General features: G+C 36.2%; 1 protein-coding gene across 3 annotated transcripts in view; it reads right to left on the bottom strand.

The window, feature by feature from the left end:
• Positions 1–4,836: 4,836 nt before the first annotated feature.
• RhoU overlaps positions 4,837–23,944 on the bottom strand; it is a 51,916-nt gene continuing 32,808 nt past the window's right edge. For 2 of the 3 annotated variants that reach the window (XM_068300666.1, XM_068300675.1), the window contains 5 exons: positions 14,563–14,710; positions 14,300–14,425; positions 7,057–7,316; positions 6,628–6,720; positions 4,837–5,394 (listed from right to left, as the gene is read on the bottom strand). In XM_068300666.1, the coding sequence (XP_068156767.1) occupies positions 5,290–5,394; positions 6,628–6,720; positions 7,057–7,316; positions 14,300–14,425; positions 14,563–14,710 (732 nt within the window). In that variant the 3' untranslated portion in view covers positions 4,837–5,289. The remainder of the gene's footprint in view (positions 5,395–6,627; positions 6,721–7,056; positions 7,317–14,299; positions 14,426–14,562; positions 14,711–23,944) is intronic. The other variant, XM_068300683.1, reaches the window with a different exon arrangement.

The following is a 23,944-nucleotide window of genomic DNA, read 5'->3' as shown; positions in this document are numbered from 1 at the left end:
AATTTATGAGCACTGTAAAATATTACCTGAAAATATATTTGAATCCACCGAAAGGTGTTATACACTTTCATTTGATGAAATTCTGTTCTGAACATAAATTATCCTCAATCTTTGATTTTGCAATTGTTTAGAAGGTTTACATTTTATCAATAGTTTATGATCGAGCTGTCACTGCTTTGTTTAACATAACTTTGAGAACATATTCTATGATTTTTGTTTAATATTGCTCAACTTTGATATGGAAATACGTCAAAGGGAAGACGAGTAACGTTGTTTCCTACACTTTATGGCTTTGGCGATATCTCCTTTTCAGGTGCGTGGGGCAAGGGTATGATAATAATAACTAATTTACATAAATGCATATGTGATTGTCATTTACCCTTTATTATTAATATTTTTCCTGTTCTCCTCTTTATTTGCTGTTTGTTATTTTACCTTTTCTTTTTATCAACAACTGTCACTGCATAAATTTGCAGTCCATTTCAAGTTTGCTGCTGTGGCGTTGCTTTGATGTTTGATTTATTGCGTACTCAGTTTTACTCTCTGCTGCTGCTGCTGCTGAAAGGAGCAAAGGGATGGAAACGAAAGGATTTACACACACACCAAAGATTGATCGGCTCAGGCAATTGTTGGTTGGGGGGGTTAGAATAAGGTGTTGACTTGAACTTGGATAAGCAAATAAATGGGTAAAGAGAATGCAAAACGTTGAATGCTCCACTTTTCCACTTTTCCTTCTCTCTCTATCGACGTTTTCTTTTCTACTGAAGGTCATTTCAGGCAATTACATTTGATATTCAAACTTTAACTGTCATGACTTCAAAGGTTAAACCCAAAGCACCTGTGAGTGCCAATGCTAAAGGAAACCAATATGAAGAGTTATGCAATGTTATGTTATGTCTCAAATCGAAATTAGTTTGTCATATAAATTTCAGGGTTATTTTATGGCAATTTCAAAGATGACTTTCTCTCGCTAACTAAAGCTTGACTAATTGTCTGTCTCTTTTGTTTACTATCTTTATCAGTGCCTCCCTTTCTCGCCCACCATGTCTGGCTATCTCAACCACTTTGCAGTCTCTTAAGCCATATTTCATGTAATTGCAATTAGCGCAAAATTGTTATCCTTCTGCCCAGGACTTGCAACGTTGCGAAGTTCTTGCTGTTTAGCTCTCTCTTAGTATTTGCTTTTGATTCGTGCGCATTTTTCTTTTTGGGGATTTCGGATGCCTAAATTAAACGGAATCATTACACACATACACACACAGTTGGTAAACCCATACAAAGGCATAAAAATCAATGTAAAAAAAAAATGGCAAGGCAAGTTTTGGCTGCTGAAAGGCGCCTGTTGGCTTGTTAATTTGCTAAAAAAAAAAGAAAAAATACAACAAAGACTCTAGGTAAACTCTCTCTCACTCTCTCTGTCTTTTTCACTCTAGCCAACTGTGCGTGAGAGGAAGTAAGCACTGAAAGAAGTAAATAAAAGAAACCAAAGAAAGAAAAAAAAGTAAAGTAAATGTTCGTTCGTTCGTGTAAAATAGTTAAAGTTATGAGGCAAAGGAGCGCCACCGCCAAAGAGCAAAACCAATGGCTTTACACTGAAAGAAATAAAGGAATTTTATGCAAACTAACTACAAGCATGTGTGAGAGAGAGAGAGAGAGGGGAATGAGAAAAACCAAAGGATAAGTATTGGACCTTTTTTCAAAAGTGACTTTTAACTATTCAAATTTCATTTTCTAATCGACTTGATTACTTTAAAAGATGTTAATTTAGACTACAAAATGATCAGGTGTTAAGCATATACATACATAGATTTATTTTCAGTGTTTTTTTGGTGCGCTTTAGACAACAGTCCGGACCTTTCAGACATTCAGTTCACATTTCAAGCACGTTTCGCTTTTATGCTCTTAAATGGCGAGTGTATCTGGTACCTACATATAGCTCCCTATCTTTATCCTTCTGTCTCCTCTGCTCCTCATATCATCTGGTTGTGGAAGCGTGTGTGTGTGTAGGTGTATGTGTGCGATAATTTTGTTGATGATGCGCCATGATTATAAGTTTTAGCAAGCAAGAGGGGAAACAATGTGAAAAGGAATGGTTGGACAACCGTCAAGCAAACGGGCGCACTGGCAGCATACCAGCAATCAAGGGTTCAAGTAGCGTGTATCTATTTCTAAGTAAATTACATACACTTATAGACACACACACACACATATACACCCATATATATATAGACACATGCGGCCAACGGATGAGAATGACCCACATAAATAGCCGCCGCCTTGGCTTTATTGGCACGTACCCAAACAAAGTGAAAGAAAATAAAGAACTTTCAGTTTAGTAGTCTCTTTCTCAACTTGGCGCCCAAAAAAGTGTACCCCCACATATATGGGTATATATCTATTATTCTTTTCTTTTTTTCCATTACAAACATGAATTGATTTCCCTTACATTTGCCGCCGCCTGATCATTGTGTTAAATTTTATTTCTGAATGAAGCTCAAAGTCTATTTTGGCAGTGGGCAAAGTCGAAGACGGTTTAGCCGTTATCCTATTAGGCACATTTGTGCATATAAATATGTACATGTACATGTCCACGTGTGTGTGTGAGTGTGTTGAAAGTTTTTACTTTATTTATACTCCAGCCAAAAAGGTCTCATTGAATGGGCGTTGAAAAGTAAGCCCATCGGACAATGCAAAAGTAAATGTGTAGAACGAATATCCCAATCGACTTTTACTTTCCTACCAAAGAGATTTAAGAATTTCATGTTGAATTTTGATCAGAGAATGCTTAATTTACTAACTTCTACAACAAAATGACTCACCTTATTTAAGCCAAAACTCTGCATCTTTTGTTTTTGGTCTGCATAGTCGTCTCTTCTTTAAAGAAGCTTATATTCTCCAAAGAAGCAGGCTACATAAAGGTTTCAATCAAATTTCTCCCATCCCAAAAGTATGCTACATAAATTTACTGATCTATCAAACTGCATGCGCAAGGTCATTTTCAGGATGATTTGAATATGCCTTGTCAGATTAAAGTCCTTCGTTCATCTGTTTTGACTTTGTAGTTTATCAGGACTCACAAAAATCGAATGTCCTGCATCCTTAAATGACTTTTACTATATGCTATTCGCTACGTTTGAACAAGGACAATCAAACAATACGAGTCTTTTTGTCCTGCGGCTCTAAAAAACAAAAGCCAAAAGAGGATTACTTTCTCGGGGCTAATCCTTTACATTGACCAGGACATTTTTTTGGTTTTTTGATGTTCACTAGAAGCGAAAACAAAACATTTTTATTCAATTAAGCTAACTATGAAAAAACGAACAATAAGCCAAAACTCAATGTAACTTTTTATAAAATTTCAATTCCATTTCATATAGTTTTATACGGTTTGATGTGAAAAATGAATAAAACTCATTTAAGAATAAAATTCATTTAAAAAAAAAATGAATAATTTGTCTACCAAAAAACAAATTTACGCCTTAGGTGTATGTACGCACATTTTTATGATCAGGAAAAGGAAAATTTAACAATCCAACTAAATGATTATAAGCAAACAAGTGAGTAAAATGAAATTATTATTACACTTGCCACAAAATTGTGGCCGCATTTTAAGCTTATTATAATTTCACCTAGTACCACACACATATTTACATACACTTGCCGCAACTGCAATTGTGGTGCACTGGAAAAACTTCAAAACAACAAGAAGCAATCCTCTCAGGTTTTTAGCTCTATGCCAAAAGCTTCTCTGATGCGCCAGACAGCAGCAGCAGCAGCAACAACAACAACAACAACAACAATATTTAAATATTAATAACACAGAAACATAAAAAAAACCACAAACAACCAAAAAGAAAGAAAGAAAGAAAAAAAGGAAAAACACATTCAAATTTCCACAGTGACTGTAAGATACCCTTTAAGAAATTACCAATAATATTTGTCTAGATTTCTAAGCGACCTTAAGTTAACCTTGTGGAAAGCCAAGAAGTTCTGTAAATGTGACCTCATTTCATAATATACTCCATATAAGAATTTGAAAAACTCCATCTATTAAGACTAAATGGATGAGGGTATGAAATTGCAAAAGGCATTTAACAAAGTTCCGAGACATAAACACGACATGGCCCATACATACATACATACTTATAAGGAGATGCCTAGGCATGGCCGGAGCAGAGCAGAGCCGAACAGGACAAGCCAGAACTGGGCAGGGTAAGTGCAGTGTAAACATTTTCACAAGGTTCACTGCGGCAACATAATTTACCTCACTTCACTTGTCTTCACTTGGCAAAAATAAATCAATATGCCAAAGAAGATGCCCCAACATGGTCATGTCATGTCATGTTTGGCAAATTTATGTCTACTATAATGCTGCTCCGTTTACCATTTGCCCCTTCCCACCATTTCCCGTCAATTTCCACACCATGCAATAAATAAACAATTTGTTTTTGTTAGACAAAATCTGCATAAGGTCAATGAGAGAGAGCCTGCCGCTGGCCAGTAACAGATGAAATCTATGATTACTTTTCTATAAGCAAATAGGCTGTAAAAATGTTTGCCTCACTCAATCTCTCTATACATTTGTATTTATGTGTGTGTGTGCGTATGTATATAGATTATTTCCCTCTCTCTCTCTCTCTCTGTATTCAAATAAATGCCAAATTTACTGTGCTTGAGTATAGCCCATTCCAATGATTGACAACATTTTGACTAACAAATGATTCAGTAAATAGAAAACATATTCATCTGATTATTGATAATTGTCACCTTAACTGATATTTTCCCTATGGGCCAAGAGTCCCTTTGTCTAGAGGTAAAAGTAAAAATGCATTTAAATCATTTTGCTAGAATATTTTTGTATTTTAAAGAATAAGAAGAAAAAAAAACATATATAGAAAAAAGCATGGAGGAAACTTAATACTTAAAATTGGATGGAATGACGATTAACATACATAAGTATTGTGTGTGTGTGTGTGTGTGTAAAAGAAAGAAGATGCATATTATTACATTTAAATGTATGTTATTAAATAATAATGAAAAAAAAAACCATTTAAATATTAATAACTCCTCCTATGAACTTCTTTTACTTCGATATAGATAGAGATTTGTGTATAAGTAGTTTTAATATATAGTAGATCGATCAGTCGTTGTGCAAGCACTGCTAAACAATTAATAAAATATATGATATAAATATTTGTTTTTATGTATGGTAAGTGTGTATAAATGTAGAGAAAAATAATGAATGAGTGCGATGAATTTTTGTTGTTTCTTTGTTCTTGCAGCTTATTCTCAGGCCAAACAGAAGAGTTTCCTCCAAAATGAGGGAGTCGGCGGCAATGTGGTTGGGACAAGACCCTCCCAGATGGCTGCATCGAAAACATCCTTGACTTTGTCCTGAAAAGAATGGCAAAAAAGGAAATTAGAAATAAGATTAGATTTTGTATTTAGTTAATTGTGCTAAGCTTTCACCTTAAATACAAACAAAATTTACATATATATAATAATAAGCTTTGCATAATCATTCTCCCAATGCAATTAATTAAGGCAAGGACAGACATACGCACACAGACCGACAGTCAGACAGGAAGTCATTGCTCTCTGTCTGTCTGTTCGTCTGTCCGTCTGACTGACTCGAGTTGCAATGTGTAAACACTTAGAAAAAAATAAATGAGAAGAAAAAAAATGTTAAAAAATGAAGGAAAGAAAGATACAAGCCGAGTACATCCTTTGGGAAGAGCCCTCTAAGTGCGCGCACACACACACACACACACACACATACAATAATCATAATTGTGCGGTTTTGCTTCAACACTTCCGAATGAATGCCGACCCAGTCGACAGTTTTGCCACTCCCCGTTCTTCTTCCTACATCTAACTCTATAGCAATATGTATATATATATATATGTATAAGTATCTTTTTTTCTGCTCGAGCATTGCACTTTGCGTGTATTTCCCTAAAGGTAGCGGCAACGTATGTATACCACTCCATTGCCCTCTCCTCTCACTTTCATTCTTCCCCTCTAGATGTTTTTGGTTGACTGCCTCGACGACGACGACAAAAATGAAAAACGAAAGATGAAGCGCAAGTCAGCCACAAATTATAAAGCATTTTCTCTTTTTTTTTTACGCTACTTTCAACCGATGATGCATATCTTGGTACAATTTTTAGCATAATGGATTACAAATTACAACAATGACGGGAAAAATGATAAACCAAAGAGAAGGCCTTAGCATTTGACATTTAGAACTGATCTCATCTCTAGTCGGTGGCTTCGTGGGCTCCGATTCTGTTGTTCTCGGGGTCGAACCCTGACGTAGGTGGTTCCGTCGGGGATGATGGAAACGATTGTGGTTATCGAATAATTTTCCACCATATTTTTAGCTTAATTGGCAGTAAATCATTTGAAAAGATTCTTTCTCACAGTGAAAATTTTGGAATTTTTTTACTCCACACTTCACACTTGCCGTATACGCAATAAACATTACACATACGACATGTTAACTCAAAAACTGGTCTAATCTAAAGCATTGCTGATTAACTAAATGTGGCAAGTTGGCAAATTAACTAAATTAGAGTCACTCTCGCTCTCTCTCTCGCACTCTATTTTGGTGTTTCCCTGACTCACCTGTGTGGCTGACGAAGTCTCAATGTATTTTGCGCCAATTGTTGTTGCCAAATCCCAGGCGTCTGCATATGAAATTGCCTTTTCGCCATTTGTCTGTTGTTGATGATGGAGAAATGGAGCAGCAGCAGGAGAAGACGGAGTAGAAGTTGTAGTGGCAAAAGCGTCAGCAGCAGCCCAAAGGCATATGAAATCAAATAAGAATTTCATAAATATTTAAAATCAAAAGGCAAAAAAAAAGTAAATATATGGTAAAAAAAAAAGGAGAAAAAAAGGCCAAGTCAGAGGTGTCTCTCTCTCTCTCTCTCTCTGTCTCTCCCACGAACAGAAAAATTGCATAAATAAATAAATAATCCATCATGTTTGCCTCTCTGGTTACGTTTTTTCTCTTTGGTTTTTTTTCATTGTTGTTGTTTGCGGGGGTACACTCACCTGCAACTTGTTAAGGACATTGGGATTCGCCCTCAAATCGGCCTGCGTGCCAACGAGTATCAAAGCCGCTGTGGATTTCGCGAATTTGGGTGCCCATTTCGATTTGATGGCACGAAACGTTTCGGGCTTTACCACCGAGAAGCAAAGCAGAAAGACATCGCTATCTGGATAGCATAATTCACGCAAAGGATCAAGCGTATCCTGGCCGGCAGTATCACAGAGTGTCAAATGTACGGGACTGTCATTCACATTAACATCGGCTGCAAGAGAGAGGAAAAAAGTGAGAGTCAGTCAGTGTAAGTACACTTTTTTTAATTAAAAGTTTAATTTTCATAACAATCTTGAGTATTAAACAAGAAACTTATAAGGCTTTAATTTAGAATTGATAAGGACAATAACGTAACGTAACGTTAGCTGAATGGTGAAGAGGGAGAGAGGGGAAGAGGTTTGTGGATTGAATGTGCTAAAGGGTATCAATTGGTTAATCATTGCTTGCCTTCTGTTTGTTTGTTCTACTCCCCGAACTGGACAACAAATTTAATTATGAACTTAAAATCGTTGATTGTAAAATATTTGCAAAACACACACACACACATACACCACAAACCCGAACACACTCTCTCTCAGATTTTTTTTTATTGAATTGCCATTGGAATTTAATTTAAAATACTTTTTTTCGCCTCTTTACCATGCACATTTTTAGCGTAACCAAAGCGATTTACTGGTCCTACAAACACATCCCCCACTAAATAGGTAAGTTCCCTTTGATACACACACACTCTTACACTCACACACACATATTAAAGTAGTTTTCAAGCTATGCGATCAATTCGCAATACGCACTGTGCTTATCTGCATTTCTCATTGTACATAAGTGCAAAAGTTTTCAATCTCATTTCTATAACTCGAAGAGAAGAGGATAAAGGAGTCATTTACGATCAGAGAATCAGCTCATTTAAGACTCATTTCATTTGTTCAGGTGTATTTTAAAATTTAGTTCACTTGTTTAGGTAATAATCCAAATAGATAGGTACTTTCTTCTATAGGTCGTTCGTGTCACGATCAAAAAGACGACCAACTCTACTCAAAACTTGAATCTCTCTTTCTTTTGTTCTCAAATTGTCGTCTCTCTGGCTTTTCTTTTGTTTGTGTGCCTCGTGTTTATTTTCTATCTTTCTTCACCGGAAATCTGTTATAATTGAAATTGAGTGATGAAATTTTCTACTCCAACTCCAAAAGGAAATGGAATTCATGGAAGCATGCGAAATGTTTTTGCAGCGAATAAGTTAGAATTTTTTCATCTGTAAAAAATCGCATTTGCTTGTAATTAAAAGTATGCAAATAAACAAAAAATGTAAGTCAAGCTTAGAGATACATATGTGTCTCTCTCTCTCTCTCTATCTCTCTACCATTTCATTCACTTCCTCAGCATTTCCCTATGCGTATTATAAAGCATATTGTCGGGAGTGTGTATGTGCGTTTGTTTGGCTCTGTGTGTGAGTGTGTGGTAATACAATGATGAGCCTGCCTCATGCTACAACCGCTCAAAGCTGTTTTCTATGCAGAGTGTAAGTAGGAGTGGGTACGTGGGTGGTTTGGGTGGGTTGGGTGGTCGTTCACGGCTTGTTTTTCATGGCTCGATGACCTCGCCCTGCCTCGCCTTGCATTTTAGCATTGCATTGCATTGCCTTGCCTTGCCACGCCTTGCCACTAAAAAGTTAATCATGACTGGGGCTCTTTTCAATGCAACTGCTGCATGCAGCAAGTGCTCCTCCGGCCGCTGTTCCAACTGTTTGCTCTGCGTAAATAAAGTTGGCACTCGCTGCTTGCCCTGGGTTTTTAATCAGCGCGAAGAGCGACAAGCGAAGGTCGCTCACACTCATGTAAAATAAATTTAATTTGTGCAGAGAGCCAAACCAGCACCGAGCACAGGGCACAAGCTCATAAAATTCATGAATACACTTCCATCTCTCTCTCTCTCCCTTACTCCAGACCTCTTCCTTATTATATCCTTTTTACTTTAGTTTTTTTTTTTTTTTTTTTTGACCAAGTTGATGTGTGTTTGTTGGTTGTTTGGTTGAGGGCCAAGCCAAAAAAAGTGCAAAAAAAAAAAAAAAAGAAAATAATAAAAATGCTAAATGGAGCGCAACAAAAGCCAAGGTCCAAGCGAAAAATTTCAAGAAAATTCATATGGAAAATACATATATATATCTGCACAGAATTTCCCTTAATTTTGTTCGGTTTTTTTTTTTCAACATTCAATCAAAAGTGGAACAAGTGTATCAATGAAGAAAACAAAAAGGAAATGAAAAGGAAAAAAAAGTGGGGGTGAGACTGAGAAAGAGGGAGAAAAAATGAAAATGATTTGCCAGCTCAACGGAAAATCGCTGAAATTCGCGAGACAAAGCCGAAAGTCGTAGCCGGAAAAGTGAACAAAGGGGACAAAAGCGTTGGCGTTTTGGTTGCTAAGCTCTGTCAATGTCTTTGTGTCCCTTTTGTGTGTGTGTGTGTGTGTCACTGTGTGTGTGTGTGCCAAGTGAGCAATTGTGTAATTGTGATTGTGTGAAAAGTCAACCAACAAAACAGCACACACACAAAAAAAGAAGAAAGAAAAGCTGCTGATGCCATCTTATTGAAACCTAATTGAGTCATGCCCTCCCAACGACCCAACGACTAACTTGATTGAGTAGATAAATAAGCAAAAGATGGCAATTAACAATTGTCTGTGTGTGTGTGTGTGTGTGTGTGTGTGTACAGTGACTTTAATTTATTGTCCAAAATGTGACTTGTCAACTTTGCGGCTTTCAATTTCACAAAATCTCTTTCAATAAGTTCATTTACTTTTGAAGTTCTTCTTCTCAACTTTGGTTTGCCTGGACAATGAAATCCTTTAACTAAATAGGACTTAAAACATATATCTACGAGCCCCGACCACTATTAATTCGTACGGCAAGCTTTTTTACCCAAATGCAATGTTTAACTGACGATATTTTCAATACTATAGAAGATGGCACATGCAAACCACTTTTTTCTGAAAGATCCTTTTATTCTCTATTATATAACATAAAATGTTTGTTGTACTTCAATAACAACAACAACAACAATAATTTCATTAAATGCTCTGCTGAACTGATAAAAAAAAATTGACCAGTATTAATTCGTACGGTGCTTGAAATAAGTATATACAATATGATTTTTTAAGAATTAATTTTGGGTAACATCGCCTTTTGCCTTTACAACACATTTACAACGCTTTGGCATAGATTTTAATGAATTCTGGCATTGTTCGGTTGAGATAGAGTCGCACATCTCCTGCGATTTTGTTTTTAAGTCAGAGAGGGTTCTTTGCGGCTCATTTTTCAGATTTCTTTTCATTATTCCCCATATATTTTCGATTGGGCTTAGGTCCGGACTATTTGATGGCGAATCTAAAACCCCAATTTCCTTATTCTGCAACCATGCTTTTGTTTTTTTGGCAGTATGAGATGATGCTCCATCCTGTTGAAAGGTGTATTCACCACAGTCACCCAGTTTTGGTATTGATGGCAGCAGACTTTCTTCTAATATGGTGATGTATTTTTCTGCGTTGACCATCCCATCAATAAAGTGCAATTGGCCTACGCCTTTGGCAGACATACAACCAAAGACCATTACGCTCGCTGGGAACTTAACTGTCCTTTTAAGGCAGTCTTTATGGTATGCTTCACTTTTGTTGCGAATGACTCTCCTTCGCGCATCACCGACACTCACATCAAATTTAGCTTCATCGCTAAATATGATGGAATTCCATTGCCTTTGAGTCCAACTCATCCGTTCCCGACACCATTGCAAACGCTTCTTCTTTTGGCGAAGCGTAAGCAATGGTTTTTCCTTGGCCTAAGAGTAATTTAAGATATTAAGTTTGTAGCATAGATAATCCCTATACATACTTTATATAACTTGTATCCAATATTACGCAACTGCAGGCGAGTCCACTCACGCTTAACGCTTTTCCCGATTTTCTCACACCACTCTAATGCCAAATTTCTTAAATTTTGGCGACGATCAGCTTTCACAATTGTGGCTAGGGCTCTTTTATCACGATCTGATATTACTGATTTTCGGCCTCTATTTGCGACTTTATTGTCAATACTGCCATTTTTCATAAACATTTTTATTATTCCTTGAACGGACGATTTAGCCAGATTTAATCGTTTGGCTAATTCACCAAATGACTTCCCAGATTTATAAAAATCTACAGCTAAACTGCGAATTTCTTTGGAAATCGGCTTACCACGTACCATTATTGCTAAACTTTGAATAATATGAAGCGGTAAAGCATTTCACACATTCCACATGGTATAACTGTTTCCAGATTATGACTAGGTAGTGATTATGTTACACTGTTTGTTTTTATTTTGATCTTCTTTCAATTCTAAGCTAATCAGTTCAGCAGAGCATTTAATGAAATTATTGTTGTTGTTGTTGTTATTGAAGTACAACAAACATTTTATGTTATATAATAGAGAATAAAAGGATCTTTCAGAAAAAAGTGGTTTGCATGTGCCATCTTCTATAGTATTGAAAATATCGTCAGTTAAACATTGCATTTGGGTAAAAAAGCTTGCCGTACGAATTAATAGTGGTCGGGGCTCGTATACAAGTCAGTAAAGCTATTAAAAGTTCGAGATTTTGGAGAATATTTCTGCCCATGATGCAAGGTGTACCTTATGGAAATTCTTTTTCAATCCATATTTCATTCAATTCACCTTAAAAATTATTTCCTTACTTCTTTTCTCCTGATTTTTGTCACTCTTTCGTTTACTGTAGTACTCTGAGGTACTCCTTAATTAGTTTTAAACGCTTTCAACATCTTTGTTGAAGTACTTACATAACATTTTGTTTCAAACTGGCTTAGCATACAAATTTTATCTTCAATTAATTACCTTTCAGTCTCTTATCTTGTGGCTGTCAATTTTGCCCTTTCGAATAGTTCGCGTTCTTCTTTATTAAGATCAACATTTACCTAGTAGTAGAAGTAGTCAATTAATAACTGCATTTTTAGTGCCTTTGCTCTCTCTTTTTGCGTCTTTCTATGCATTGTTGGCGGTTCTGCTTTGCCCCACGCCTTCCCGCCCTTAAGTCATCCGTGGCATCCAGTCTCCCGTTTCGCTCCCTTGCTCCCACTTGATAATTAGTTGAACTATGCACAAAAGTTATGTCTGATGAAAACTATGCAAAGCCTCTCCAGAAATATGCAAAACATACCGACGCTGAAGCGCGTGCACACAAATGCACATTGAAGAGGTCACGGAACGGAAGGAGCTTCAGTTGTCCGGATTGTCGGGATCGGGGAGTTGAACGCAACGTAGAACAGGTTTCCAGGTTACGGGGTAGCAAAGTGGTTGGCTGCTGCTGCGTTGAGATACGCAAAATTATGTCTTTTACTGCAGAGTCAGTGAAGCCGAACAGAGGAAAGAGCTAAAGCTTTGGCTTGTTATGCTTGGAATGCAGCAAAGTCGAGCTCCAGCCAAAGGAGGTGGCAAGCAATGAGTAAGAAGAAGAACAAAAAAAAAGAATCACATGTCGAATACGAAATATATATGTATATACGAGTGGGTTTAAGGCAACAGGCAAAACGATAAAGGGCTTGGGACCTTCGGCTTCAAACATCTAACGCATTTTTGGCCAATGAAATGCTTAAGCCAAAAGAAAATAAGAAGGAAATTCTGCACATTTCCCAATGAGCGTTAAACAGAAGGAGACAGCAATGAGATAACAGAAGAAAAGCAAAGGTTGTCTAACATTGAATATAGGATAGTCCTCTAGATACCCATTAACATCCTGTCCAACTTAAATATAGAAAAATCGATTGTTCAAATGGAATTGTTGATATTCTCATCTTTTTTTATTATTTTGGTGATCCCGACGAGTTCTAAAAGATAATTTCCGACAGTTTACCCATGGAGAAATTTCAATTATTTTGTTGCTCATCATTAAGTCAAAATGTCCTGTAAGCATATGAAATTCAATTATTCAACTTCTTAACCAGTCATTGTCTGCTTATCTTGTTGAGAGAAAAGGATTATCCTGCTTATTGTTTTCAAAATTTATCTGCTTATCGTTATGACCTCAAATAGTTATTCAACAAATTTCTGAACATGTGTCCCAAGGGCCTAATTAACTAGGAATCTGTTTCGAGTGTTGTCTATTGAATATGATTGTTATTACGACTTACGAGAGAGCTTAGACGAATCCTTGCAATGCCTGGAATAGAGGGCAAGTTAATGATTCGACATATGCCAACGGTGACAGTTGAATGTCAATCATGCTATTGTCTGACAATAACAGTTACTCTGTATCTCATCATACTATTTGCTCGATATGACCTCCAGCTAATGGGGTATTAATTAACAATTTGAATTTAATAAAATTTGGGTTTTTACAAATGAAAGAAAATTTGCTTTGCAATTTCTTGGTGTAAAACTTGACCAATTAGCTTTCTGACAGACTTTCTAGAGAAGAAAATAAGGAAGAAAGAGTGAAAAGGAAGATTTGATGACTGTCTAAGTGCAGATTCATGTTAAATCCATTAAAATTGGCCAGGCTAGTGGAAGGCAGTCTGTATGGACATCAAGTGGCTAACATAATTCAATCAACACACACATAGACACAATTCCTCACTCACTTACACATATGCAGAGAGAAAAAGGGCTTAACGATAACGATAAGAGAACAACCGAAACGAAAATATTTGGAACATTTTACAAACCTCACTGAATAACCGCAAATTTCAATTTTCCGTTGATTAAAATTCGTGAATAGCACAAACACAAACGCAAACACACACACACACACACACATTCACATATGTATATATAGATGAGAGGAAGCAGAAGCAACTGAAAAGTCAAATGAGTCCTTCATCATCCTCTCACGCTCTTTCTGTCTCTCACTCTGTCTCTGTGTTGCAGCCCAGGGCTGATTGCCTGGCAGGCAACTGCCAGTTGAACATCATTTTCGCCTACTTCCGGGCTTTATATGTATGTATGTGTATGTACCCTATTTTCCCTCACCAACAGGCACTTGCCACTTGCCACTTGCTTCACTTGCCGTTACGCCGCTCAGCAAAGATTTCCACAAATTGGTTTTCAACAAAATGAAAAATTCATATCCTACATCCTTCGGTTCATTCCATTTCGTTACGTAAAGGAAAAAAAAAAAAAAAAACGAAAAACCTGTTGAGAATTTAACTCACACTTACCATTATAAATATCTGAAGCTGTAGGCACATGCTCGGCTTGGAAACGATTCTCCAGATAGGACAAGATCAAATTTGTTTTACCCACAGCCCCATCGCCAACTAGGACACATTTGATAGAGGGCGGACCTGCAAAGTGAGAGGACGGGAAAATGGCAAGTTAAATCAGTTGGCGAGGCAATTACAATTAATTAAAACAACAAGTGCAGGCAATTTGCCAAGCTTTGTTTTCCCTCTTTCTCTCACGCTCATTCATTTTATCGCACCTTTGCGTTCTTCCTTGGTTGATGCTGTTGCAGGTCCTGTAGTTGCTGCTGATGCTGTTTGTGTCTTCTTCGATTTACGTTTTCGCAATAAAAACTTTGCACCTTTGCCACTGCTACTGTCCGCACTTGTATCGCTCAGCGACTGTTGCTGAAGGAAAAATAAAAAGAGAAGAGGGAGAGAGAAAAAGAAAAATATATAAATAAAAGTTGGCTAATTCGTATTCACTCATCCAAATCCTCTGAGAGAGGATACTGCAAAATAAAGTAAAAGAAAGAAAAAAACCCGAGTGATCTATTAATGAATGTGAATGACAAATTGCAAATTGCAAAAAGCGAACGATGTGAAAAGCTCTTCAATCAGCAAGCTATCTACCATTGATTGGCGCCCAACGTGGGGCATTCACTTACTCCAAAATGCTGTTCGTTCTTAAGCTTTAAGATGTATTCAGAATGTATCATAGTGGATGTACTTTTTGGTGCCCAACTTGATGGCCTTCATATGTATGGCACATATGTATTTATTGCGTATACGCCATGTAGAGTGTCAATTAAATAATGAAAGCCAACAGATTGCAAAAGTAACACCAAACACCAAAGAATGTTTCGGGGATGAAAACAGAAAGTGTGAACTAATGCCAAGTGCGCGACACTTTTGCCTGTTGTTCCATAGCCACGACTAATTTAATATGCACATATAAATTAGTCAAGGCTGGAAAACGAGAGAGAGAGAGAGAGATAGTGATAGCAAGAGGAAACGCAGACAAGCAGCAATTGGCTATGAAAAAAAAAAGAAAAATCTAAGCGACAGCTGCAATTTCACAAAAACCACAAAATGGTAGCAAAACGACACGAACGGAGCAAAACAGACAGACAGATAAATTGAAGATGGTGAAAGAAAACAAAAAGGAAAAGAATTACAATACATTTGTTGTCAAAAAGTCAAACTTCATTTTAGCTTTCTGGATTAATTAATTATGCGATTACCATACGGGCATCCAACTCATTTAATATCAAAGACTAACTAAGGCTAATTGTTGTACCTTAACTTCTTTTTCATCTTTCTTTTTAACATTTTGTAAAAAACAAAAATAAAATAAATAAACAACTTAAAGGCTTTCTTTATTATGGTTGAGTTTTCTCTCTTTTTTTTTTTTTTCTTCGATCCCTTTTTCTTTTTTGCTTGTTAATTCTTGTTTTTCGTTTTCCTTTTTCATGAAGGCCACGCCTCTGTTAGTGATTTTTATCGCACTAAGTGAAACAAGCGGGGCGTGAGGGCAAGAGAGAAGGCAAAGCGACTTTATCGATGAATCGACGAGGAACCTTTCAAGTAGCAAACAGCAACGACAAAATGCTTGGCAATTTAGATATTGATTTAGATAGCATGAACCAGCAGCAGCAGCAGCAAATATGTTTCCGCACCACTAGTTGTTTCACCACCCTCAACCACACTCTACCACCCACCCAACCAAAACCTGTATACCCTATCATTCTTCATGGCTCTTCTTACCTTGCCTCTCTTTCTCTTTCTCTCTGTGTCTGTCCCACACTCAATGTAATTGGCAATTGTACAAAGGATTGATTCGATTTTGATACATAAATCATTTTGCCAGTGGTGCAGAGCAAATGCATTAGGCAAACACACACACACACAGACACACGCATACATATACACACCTCGATTTGCCAAAAATTTGAAGTTGCTTCTTTTGCTAAATCAATTGCATAATTGACTTTAACAGAAAGGGAATGAGTAATAGAGATAGAACAGGACAGAAGTTTAATTGCTTGTATTTAATCTTGATGTTGAAGAATGCAATTTTAAATATTGTATTGCCTACTTTCGGGGGAAAGATGGCTTCCGATTCATTGGGAATTTAAATATTCTGCAAGCGATTTAAAGTTATGCAAACATTTCTACCAATGGTGGAAAATTTGTGAGTTCTTTTTTGCCAAAGGATATTTCAAGTGTAAAATTATTGTTTACAGTGTATTTTTGAAATGAACAAGTGCAAGTTTTCCCTTGTGATTTTGCTTTTGATGTTCAGCTTGCGACATATAACTATTAATATCAGTTAACTTTATGGCATCAAGTTTATATAATCAACTTTATTGGTCTAAAAATAATTTAATTTTCATCGTTTTGCACTCTCTTTTGCACACTTCCTCCCGCTCTCCTTCTCTTTCTCTTTTTCTTATGAACTAAAAAAGTTATGAAAAAGAATGGAGAAAAAATATATATATATTACTTAAACATAACATTCCGTTAAAGTAAGGAAGAGTAAGAGTAAGAGTAAGAGAGAGAGAGAGTGTGAGAGTGTGGAAACTTGCTCGTCTTCCTGGTGCTGCTTCTGCTGTGCCTCATCTCCTGGAGCCTTATCACAAATTAAATTAAAACGTCGCCGCCTTTTCTTCTAACTGGCTATGGGATGGATATATATTTTGCCGCGCATAAAACGAAAGTCAAAGTCAAGTTTTTGTTGGCATCACATCTCGTTGCTTGTCCCCCAAACTTTGTTTGGCCAAAAGGGAAACTTTCTTTCCGCATCGTGTGTGTGTGTGTGTGTGTGTGAGTGTGCAAAAGACTGAGTGAAGTAGTGAACAAAAAATATAAAAAAGAGAGAGAACGAGAGTGAGAAGGGAGTAGTCTTAAACTAAATAAGCCCTTGGACGATGAAAGATCCCAAAAAGTCGATGTCAAACGTAGCCAGAGAAACTTTTTGGCTCTCTTTCTCCTACTTTCTCTCTCTCTCTCTCTCTCTTTCTCTCTCTGTGTCTTTTGGTCTAACTGTCGGCTTCTGGTCAACATCGTAAATATGCAACTTTTTAATAATTTCATTCGCTTTGGGCCATAAAAAAATTCGACTTATGGTACTTATAAAATTTTTGGAAAGATGAAAACCCTTAACCCTTGACTGCCTTGCTTGCAATGCTCATGAGAAAATACGAGGAAAAGTAAAAGAAAACGCCAACGAAACGAAATAAAAGTTTTTTCAAATAATTGTACAAAAAATATTGCAAGTTTCCCCTTAAAATAAAACTTCATTTCTTACATAGAGAAGGCTTATGAAACATAGGTAAAGAGTGCAGAGAAACAGAGAGAGAGAGGAAGACATCCTTTTCAAGATGCATTCAGAGAAATGCTCTTCAGTTTTGCTCAGAAACCAATATAAATCAAAGCATTTTTTTAAGTTTAACCTGTGAAAATGTAAGTGCTTGTTAGTCTTTGGTATTAAAGTTAAACCATATGGACTTTGGCATCATTGTATTTGTTCACTCTCTCTCTCTTTCCCTTTTACTGTTTTTCGTATCTTATTCATGCAAGCTAAACAAATCAAAGCTGGCTTAAAACAAACACAAAATAAAGCAAAAAATTCAAATAAAACATTCGAAAATTAATCTCAAAACAATGAGAGCAGAGATAGAGGTTATTACTATAGCATACATTTATGCGCTTTCAAGTTATAACAAATTATTTTTGTCTAATTCAATGAATACAAACATTTCAATGTAAACAGCTCTGAAATATTTACTTAATTCTCAAATAGATTGACTTGCAGTTGGATCTGCTAGGAATTAGCTATATATATAGAGACAATGATATAAGCTGGAAACCATTTTAGTAAAGTTTTAAAGTTATATATTTTTCTCCCCAGCTTTTCTTAAGAGAAGTATAGATTTTTTATGTATACCCAAGTTGATTCAAAAATTCGTCTTATTTTTTTTAAAGTTTTTATTAATTTCTTTTTGAAAATTTCACTCATATGTACACATGTATGTATGTATGTTGACGGTGGGCATTGTAAAAAGTTCCAAGTGCCGAAATTCTCCACCCATCGCAACTTTCATATATTTAAACTTTGACATTCACCTCATCATCATCCTCCGTTCCCAAAAAGCCAATCCCCTCATCCTTTTTCATCTTTTGCTTATTTCAACATTTTGTGGTTCCTTTTTTTTATTGTTACTGTATGCCATTAAAAGTTTGCCATATATGTAAATCAAAAGAAAATAAACAAAAAAAAAAAAAAAACTGGTATCCAACTTTGTTATAAAGGAAATATAAATCGAGAAGGAATCAAAAATGAAGAAATTGAGAGGCAGCCGTAAACCTGGCAACATTTTCGCTGTGCAACATGTTGACAGACGCATGAATTGTAAGCTTAATCTACACACACATATGTACATACATATGTATACACATTGTGCAATCGTAAAGTTTTGTTCTATTAAAGTAAAGAAAATGGGGATATGCATTTTATTTAAGAGGATATTTCGGAAATAAATTTCATCCAGGATCTATTGGCAACGGGTAAATTATTGTCCAAGTCCAAATCTAATGCAAAATTGTTAATTGTTCTCTTTATTGAAGCACCACCATATGTAGGGTATGGGAAATTCGTCATAAACAGAGAAAATAAACCCAACCCCCCAGCCCCTTGATGTATGTATATCTTTTTTCACTTTAAGGCAATTGAATAAATCGCCAGGGTGGACCGCAAAAAAAAAATGGCACCATCCCCAAAGTTTTGCCTCTGTTTGGTTGTTGGTTGTTTTTTTTTTCTTTTTTGACACACATGTGACTTGGTTTTAGACAACAGAGAGTAGGCAGTAGGCATGAGGCATGGGGCATGGGGCATGGGAGTTGTAGGCGTGCCAATAATTTTGTTAAATATATATATAAAGGTATATGAATATTTGTTACCGCCGCCGCCACCAACAGCTGCTGCTTTTGCTGCCTTCTGCCTGTCAAATGAAATTGAAATTGATGAAATTATCATTTATGGATTTTTATTTTTTTTTTCGTCTTGTCATGTTGTTGGCTGGGCTGGCCATAAATTCGAGTTTTTGGGTCGTGGCCCTGTCTCCCCCTCATTCACAACAATATATGTATGTTGCGTATACGCCATGTTAAACAGTTTCAATGTTTCATTTCTTTCTATTGTGTGAGTGTGTGAGAAATTTAAAAGCCTTGCAAAATTATGGCGACACTTAATTGAGTTTTAAACACACACACACACACATACACAGAAAACAATTTGAATTTATTTGCTAATACATACGAATGTTTCAAATTCATGTAGAGAAATTAACTTTAAAATGCATTAGTTAATTTGTAAGCGACTATTTGTAAATTGAAATGGTTTACGCATTTGGGAAGTTTCAATCGAGAATTCTTGAAATTGACGTTAATTCATTTAAATGTTTGGATTTGCATAATTCTGTTTTTTTTTTTTTTTTTTTGGTTTTGTTTTGATTTAAGTTTTGAACGCAAAAAATAATAATAAAATGTTTCAATCAAAGTTCTGTAATTTTTTTGTTATTAGATACATTTGAATTGAAGCTTGCTCACCACAGCAATTTACAATTTGCACAACGGCATTTTGTGGTTATGAGAATTCATCCAAATTTCTGACACACACACACACACACACACATACATAAGTATTCACCAGATAGATACACATACACAGAAAATACACATGTGCACAGTCAAATGGAAAATAACTAATTATGCTTGTAATTCATATTGACATACCCAAAACATACACACACATACATAGAGAAATAGAGAGCGAGAGAGAGAGAATATGAATGATTGGCCAGCAAAATGATAATAATAATTATCTTGATAAGAATGTTTCAGTTTTGTGGTAAAATAGTTAAACATTAACTTTACTCATTTCATGAGCTATTCTCTTGTCTCTTTAAACGGAACGAAAACAAAATCAAAATTGATATTTAATCATACTGCTTTACGATTTCAACATTGCCTAATTTAAGGCAATTGTGTGAAAATCAAATATGAGATGAAATGACAGGACAGTTATGGGGCTTGTTATGGAGCCCCTAAAGTTTGTTTAACTAAAAATCGCCAGAAATTTGCAAGAGAATACGCTACAATTAAACCAAATTGATTTATTTTGTGTTGTGGGTCAGCCTAAAAGTAGGCCTTGAAATTTCATTGCTTCTGTTTTCTCTTCTCTCACGATTTGTCGGCCAACAAAATGCAATTGTTAAATTTTTGTGGCTATTGTTTTTGTTGTTGCTACTGCATTAGGGGCCACCACAGTGAATTGGTCAATTTCAATCAATAGCCACAAAATCCATTGAATGTGCAAGCCAACCCTCTGCCACATGCCGCACCCCCTTCGAAAACACACACAGACACACACACACACACACACACCAATCAACCAAATGGCAGACAATGAGGGATAGCAACAACAGCAATAACAATAAAAGATTATAATGAGAAATACTGATTTGTTTATTGCGGCATTTTAATTGAAGTCGCATCGAAAATGTCATTGTCAAAAGATTCGGCCCAACCTAAAGCATATATGTATATATGTATATGTATACATAACCAATTAAATTCCTTTGATTACAAGACAAACAACCACATAATAAAGATATGATCTATATAAAACAATGTCATAACTAATTGCTTAAATTATATATTTTCCTTTTCCTAAAAACCAAATGAATCATTTAAAACGAAAAAGCAATTCAGTAAGCTTAGAAAACACAATACCCTGTATTAGTCTGAATTAAGGTGGCACAGGGTATCATTACTTGTGAAGTTTTTCCATTTAATTATATTCCGTCTTTTGGACAGGTTGTTTTCCTTTTTATCAATCGTTACGTTTTCGTGTAACATACTTTAACTTCAGCTTGTTTTGCTGCAAGTGTCATTTCAGCTCTGTCATTTCTGTTGCCTTCTGCTGCTGTCTCCTGCCGCCGCAAGTGGCTCATACTGATGCTGCTACGGCAACGGCTTTTACTGTGTGCCATTAAGTGCCAAATTGGGGTCGTCATCGTCAGACGAAATCACTAAGCGGCACTAGGCAAGCTTATGTTATACATATGCACACATAGAATAGTCTAACGAGGTGACTAAAGATGGCAAATGTCATGGGTATGCGGCGGGGGGATCATGGTGTCTTCTACAAACAAATGCACATGGGTGCCCCTGTCATCATCATTATAGTCCCTTCTGATATACGGTAAGTTTACTGAATTTTTAATTATGACACACTCACACACACAGGCAGCAACCTGCAACTGGCTGGAATCATTGGGATTTGCTCGGATGTGACTCGGAGGCAGATGCAGTTTCCCTCTGCAATCCTTTCTGCATGTTCAAGTGACAAGTGAAAGAAGAAGAAAGCTTACTTAGATACCAAATTGAAATACATAGCTTTTAAGGGGTCGTATCCTTCATTTGAATGATAGAAAATCTTTTTAATTATCTTCTTATAAGAAGTTCATTAATTCAATGGCCGATTAAGAGGAAACTTTGCCTCTGCAAGAATCAAACCATTTTGAACACACATTTTCATAAAGAATTTCCTTTTTGTAATCGTGTGTATGAAATACTTGAGAAATTCAATTTTAAAATCAAATACAATATCCACTCAAGTTAACAGAAAGAAAATTATGATTGATATTAACGAGAATCAAGTGCAATTTCTACTCAACTTTTTCTTTTGCCTGCCTTCATTCTCGCTGTCTCTTTGTGTCTTTTGGTCTCTATAGCCGTCTTATTGCCAGTTAATCAACTTCAAGTTGATCTGAGTACCAATAACTGACAACAGCAGCAGCAAGAACAACAACAACAACAACAACTGATGACAGCAACTTTCTTTACTCTCTGTGTAGCTACTTATCCTCGACTTCGACTTCGAGTATATAAAATAATCATAGAAAGAAAATAGAAAAAAAGAAGGAGAAAAACCGGAAAAAGAGAAAAAAAAAACACTAAAGTCAGTTTTGGAAATAAAAACTTTTTTAATCAAATTATGTTGAAGGAGGCAGAGGCGGCGACAACATCATTGTACAGGGGTTAGCGCGGGAGGTGATGGGCGACATTCACTTGGTGTAAATTTTATTAGCAAAGCAACAAAAACAACAACTGCAAAAAGCATTAAGTGGAGTAACACTAAAGGAAAAACCAGCTTGGTAGGTTTTTGGCTTTGGCTTCGGTTTCGGTTAGGTTAGGTTAGGTTTGGTCAGCCAAATGGTCGCCGCCGCCGCCGCATATTCAGTTTGCCAGACCGTCAGCTTGGTTTGTCTGGTTTTTCTTCCTTGTTGTTGTTGTTGTTGTTATTGTATGCTCTCGCGGTCACAGACACTTTGACGCGGACCCACGACAACGGCAACAAAAACATAACAACAGCCTGAAATACATTTCAATTACCCAACAACTGCAAATGCAGCTGCAAAAAAAGAAGAAAAAAAAATAATAACAGTGTTCAATATTTTTAAGTAATATATCTTCCACAAACACAGACACACAGTTCAACATTTGACCTCGGTTAGTGGAGTAAAACTAATTTAATAACCTTTTCGCTCAGACATTTGCATTTTGAGCTGCACTTGATACTCGATTTCATAGTGAATTCTCAGAGGTTTTTGTTGCTAATTTAGGTCATAATCATTTAATGCTATTCGATTTGTTGTCTATAAATAAGCACACACCTCGGAAACTTTTACAGTGTGACAAAAGCATATCAATTTTATCTAATATCTTAGCTGAAACGACAATCAAACCTCTGAAATATAAGCTAAATATAATAGCCAAGGAAAAGAAATGATCATCCTATAAATTGACTAAAAGTAATTAAATGAGTGCATATTTTAGGTATATCCTTGGACTTAAGAATATAATTTGATATAGAACCTATCAAGTCAATCATTAAGCAAAAATTTCATATTCCCTCGAGTTTCAAGCACAGTGTTGGAAATCTAATATGTAGTGTAATGTCCATAGATGGCGAGAGTGAGGTTTTTCTCTCTATCACTCTGTTGATCTGTCTCTCTTACCCTGTTTGTCTGTCTGATTGGCCGTCTGTCTCTATGTCTAAATGTGGTTCTTTACAAGGTTGCGGCAAGCAAATTCATACATAAAATGGGAGCAACTGAAACTTGAGTTGAAAATAAACCAAATTCAACCAAAACCAAATCAATTGTGAACGTCTTCAATTACAATTCTATTTTTATTTAGTAGTTTTTGCTTTTGTTTTGTTATTGCAAACTCAATGAGCATTTGTGTAATAATTAAAGAGTCTATTAAAGTATATATACAATTATTTTTTTTGCCCGCTTATTAAGCATTTCCTGTATTTGTCTCTCTCCCACACACACACACACACAGTTTTTCAGCCTTAGTCACAGTGTCTCTGGTAACTGGCAGCTTTAGCCTTAAAAAGTAATTAGCCAATTGATGGTAAGAGAAGAAACTTAAAAATGCAAATTACGCTAATGAAGTGTTTTAACGCCTCATACACACACACACACACACACATACACAGACAGACACACCGCGAGTATGCCAAAAAAAGAGGAAACCGCAATTGCACAAAATGTGCAACAGAAAGCC

Source organism: Drosophila tropicalis, unplaced genomic scaffold (assembly GCF_018151085.1).
Source record: "Drosophila tropicalis isolate 14030-0801.00 unplaced genomic scaffold, ASM1815108v1 contig_158, whole genome shotgun sequence".
Taxonomy (NCBI): domain Eukaryota; kingdom Metazoa; phylum Arthropoda; class Insecta; order Diptera; family Drosophilidae; genus Drosophila; species Drosophila tropicalis.
Note: the sequence above shows the minus strand (reverse complement) of the source record. Positions and strands in the feature narration are given on the sequence as shown.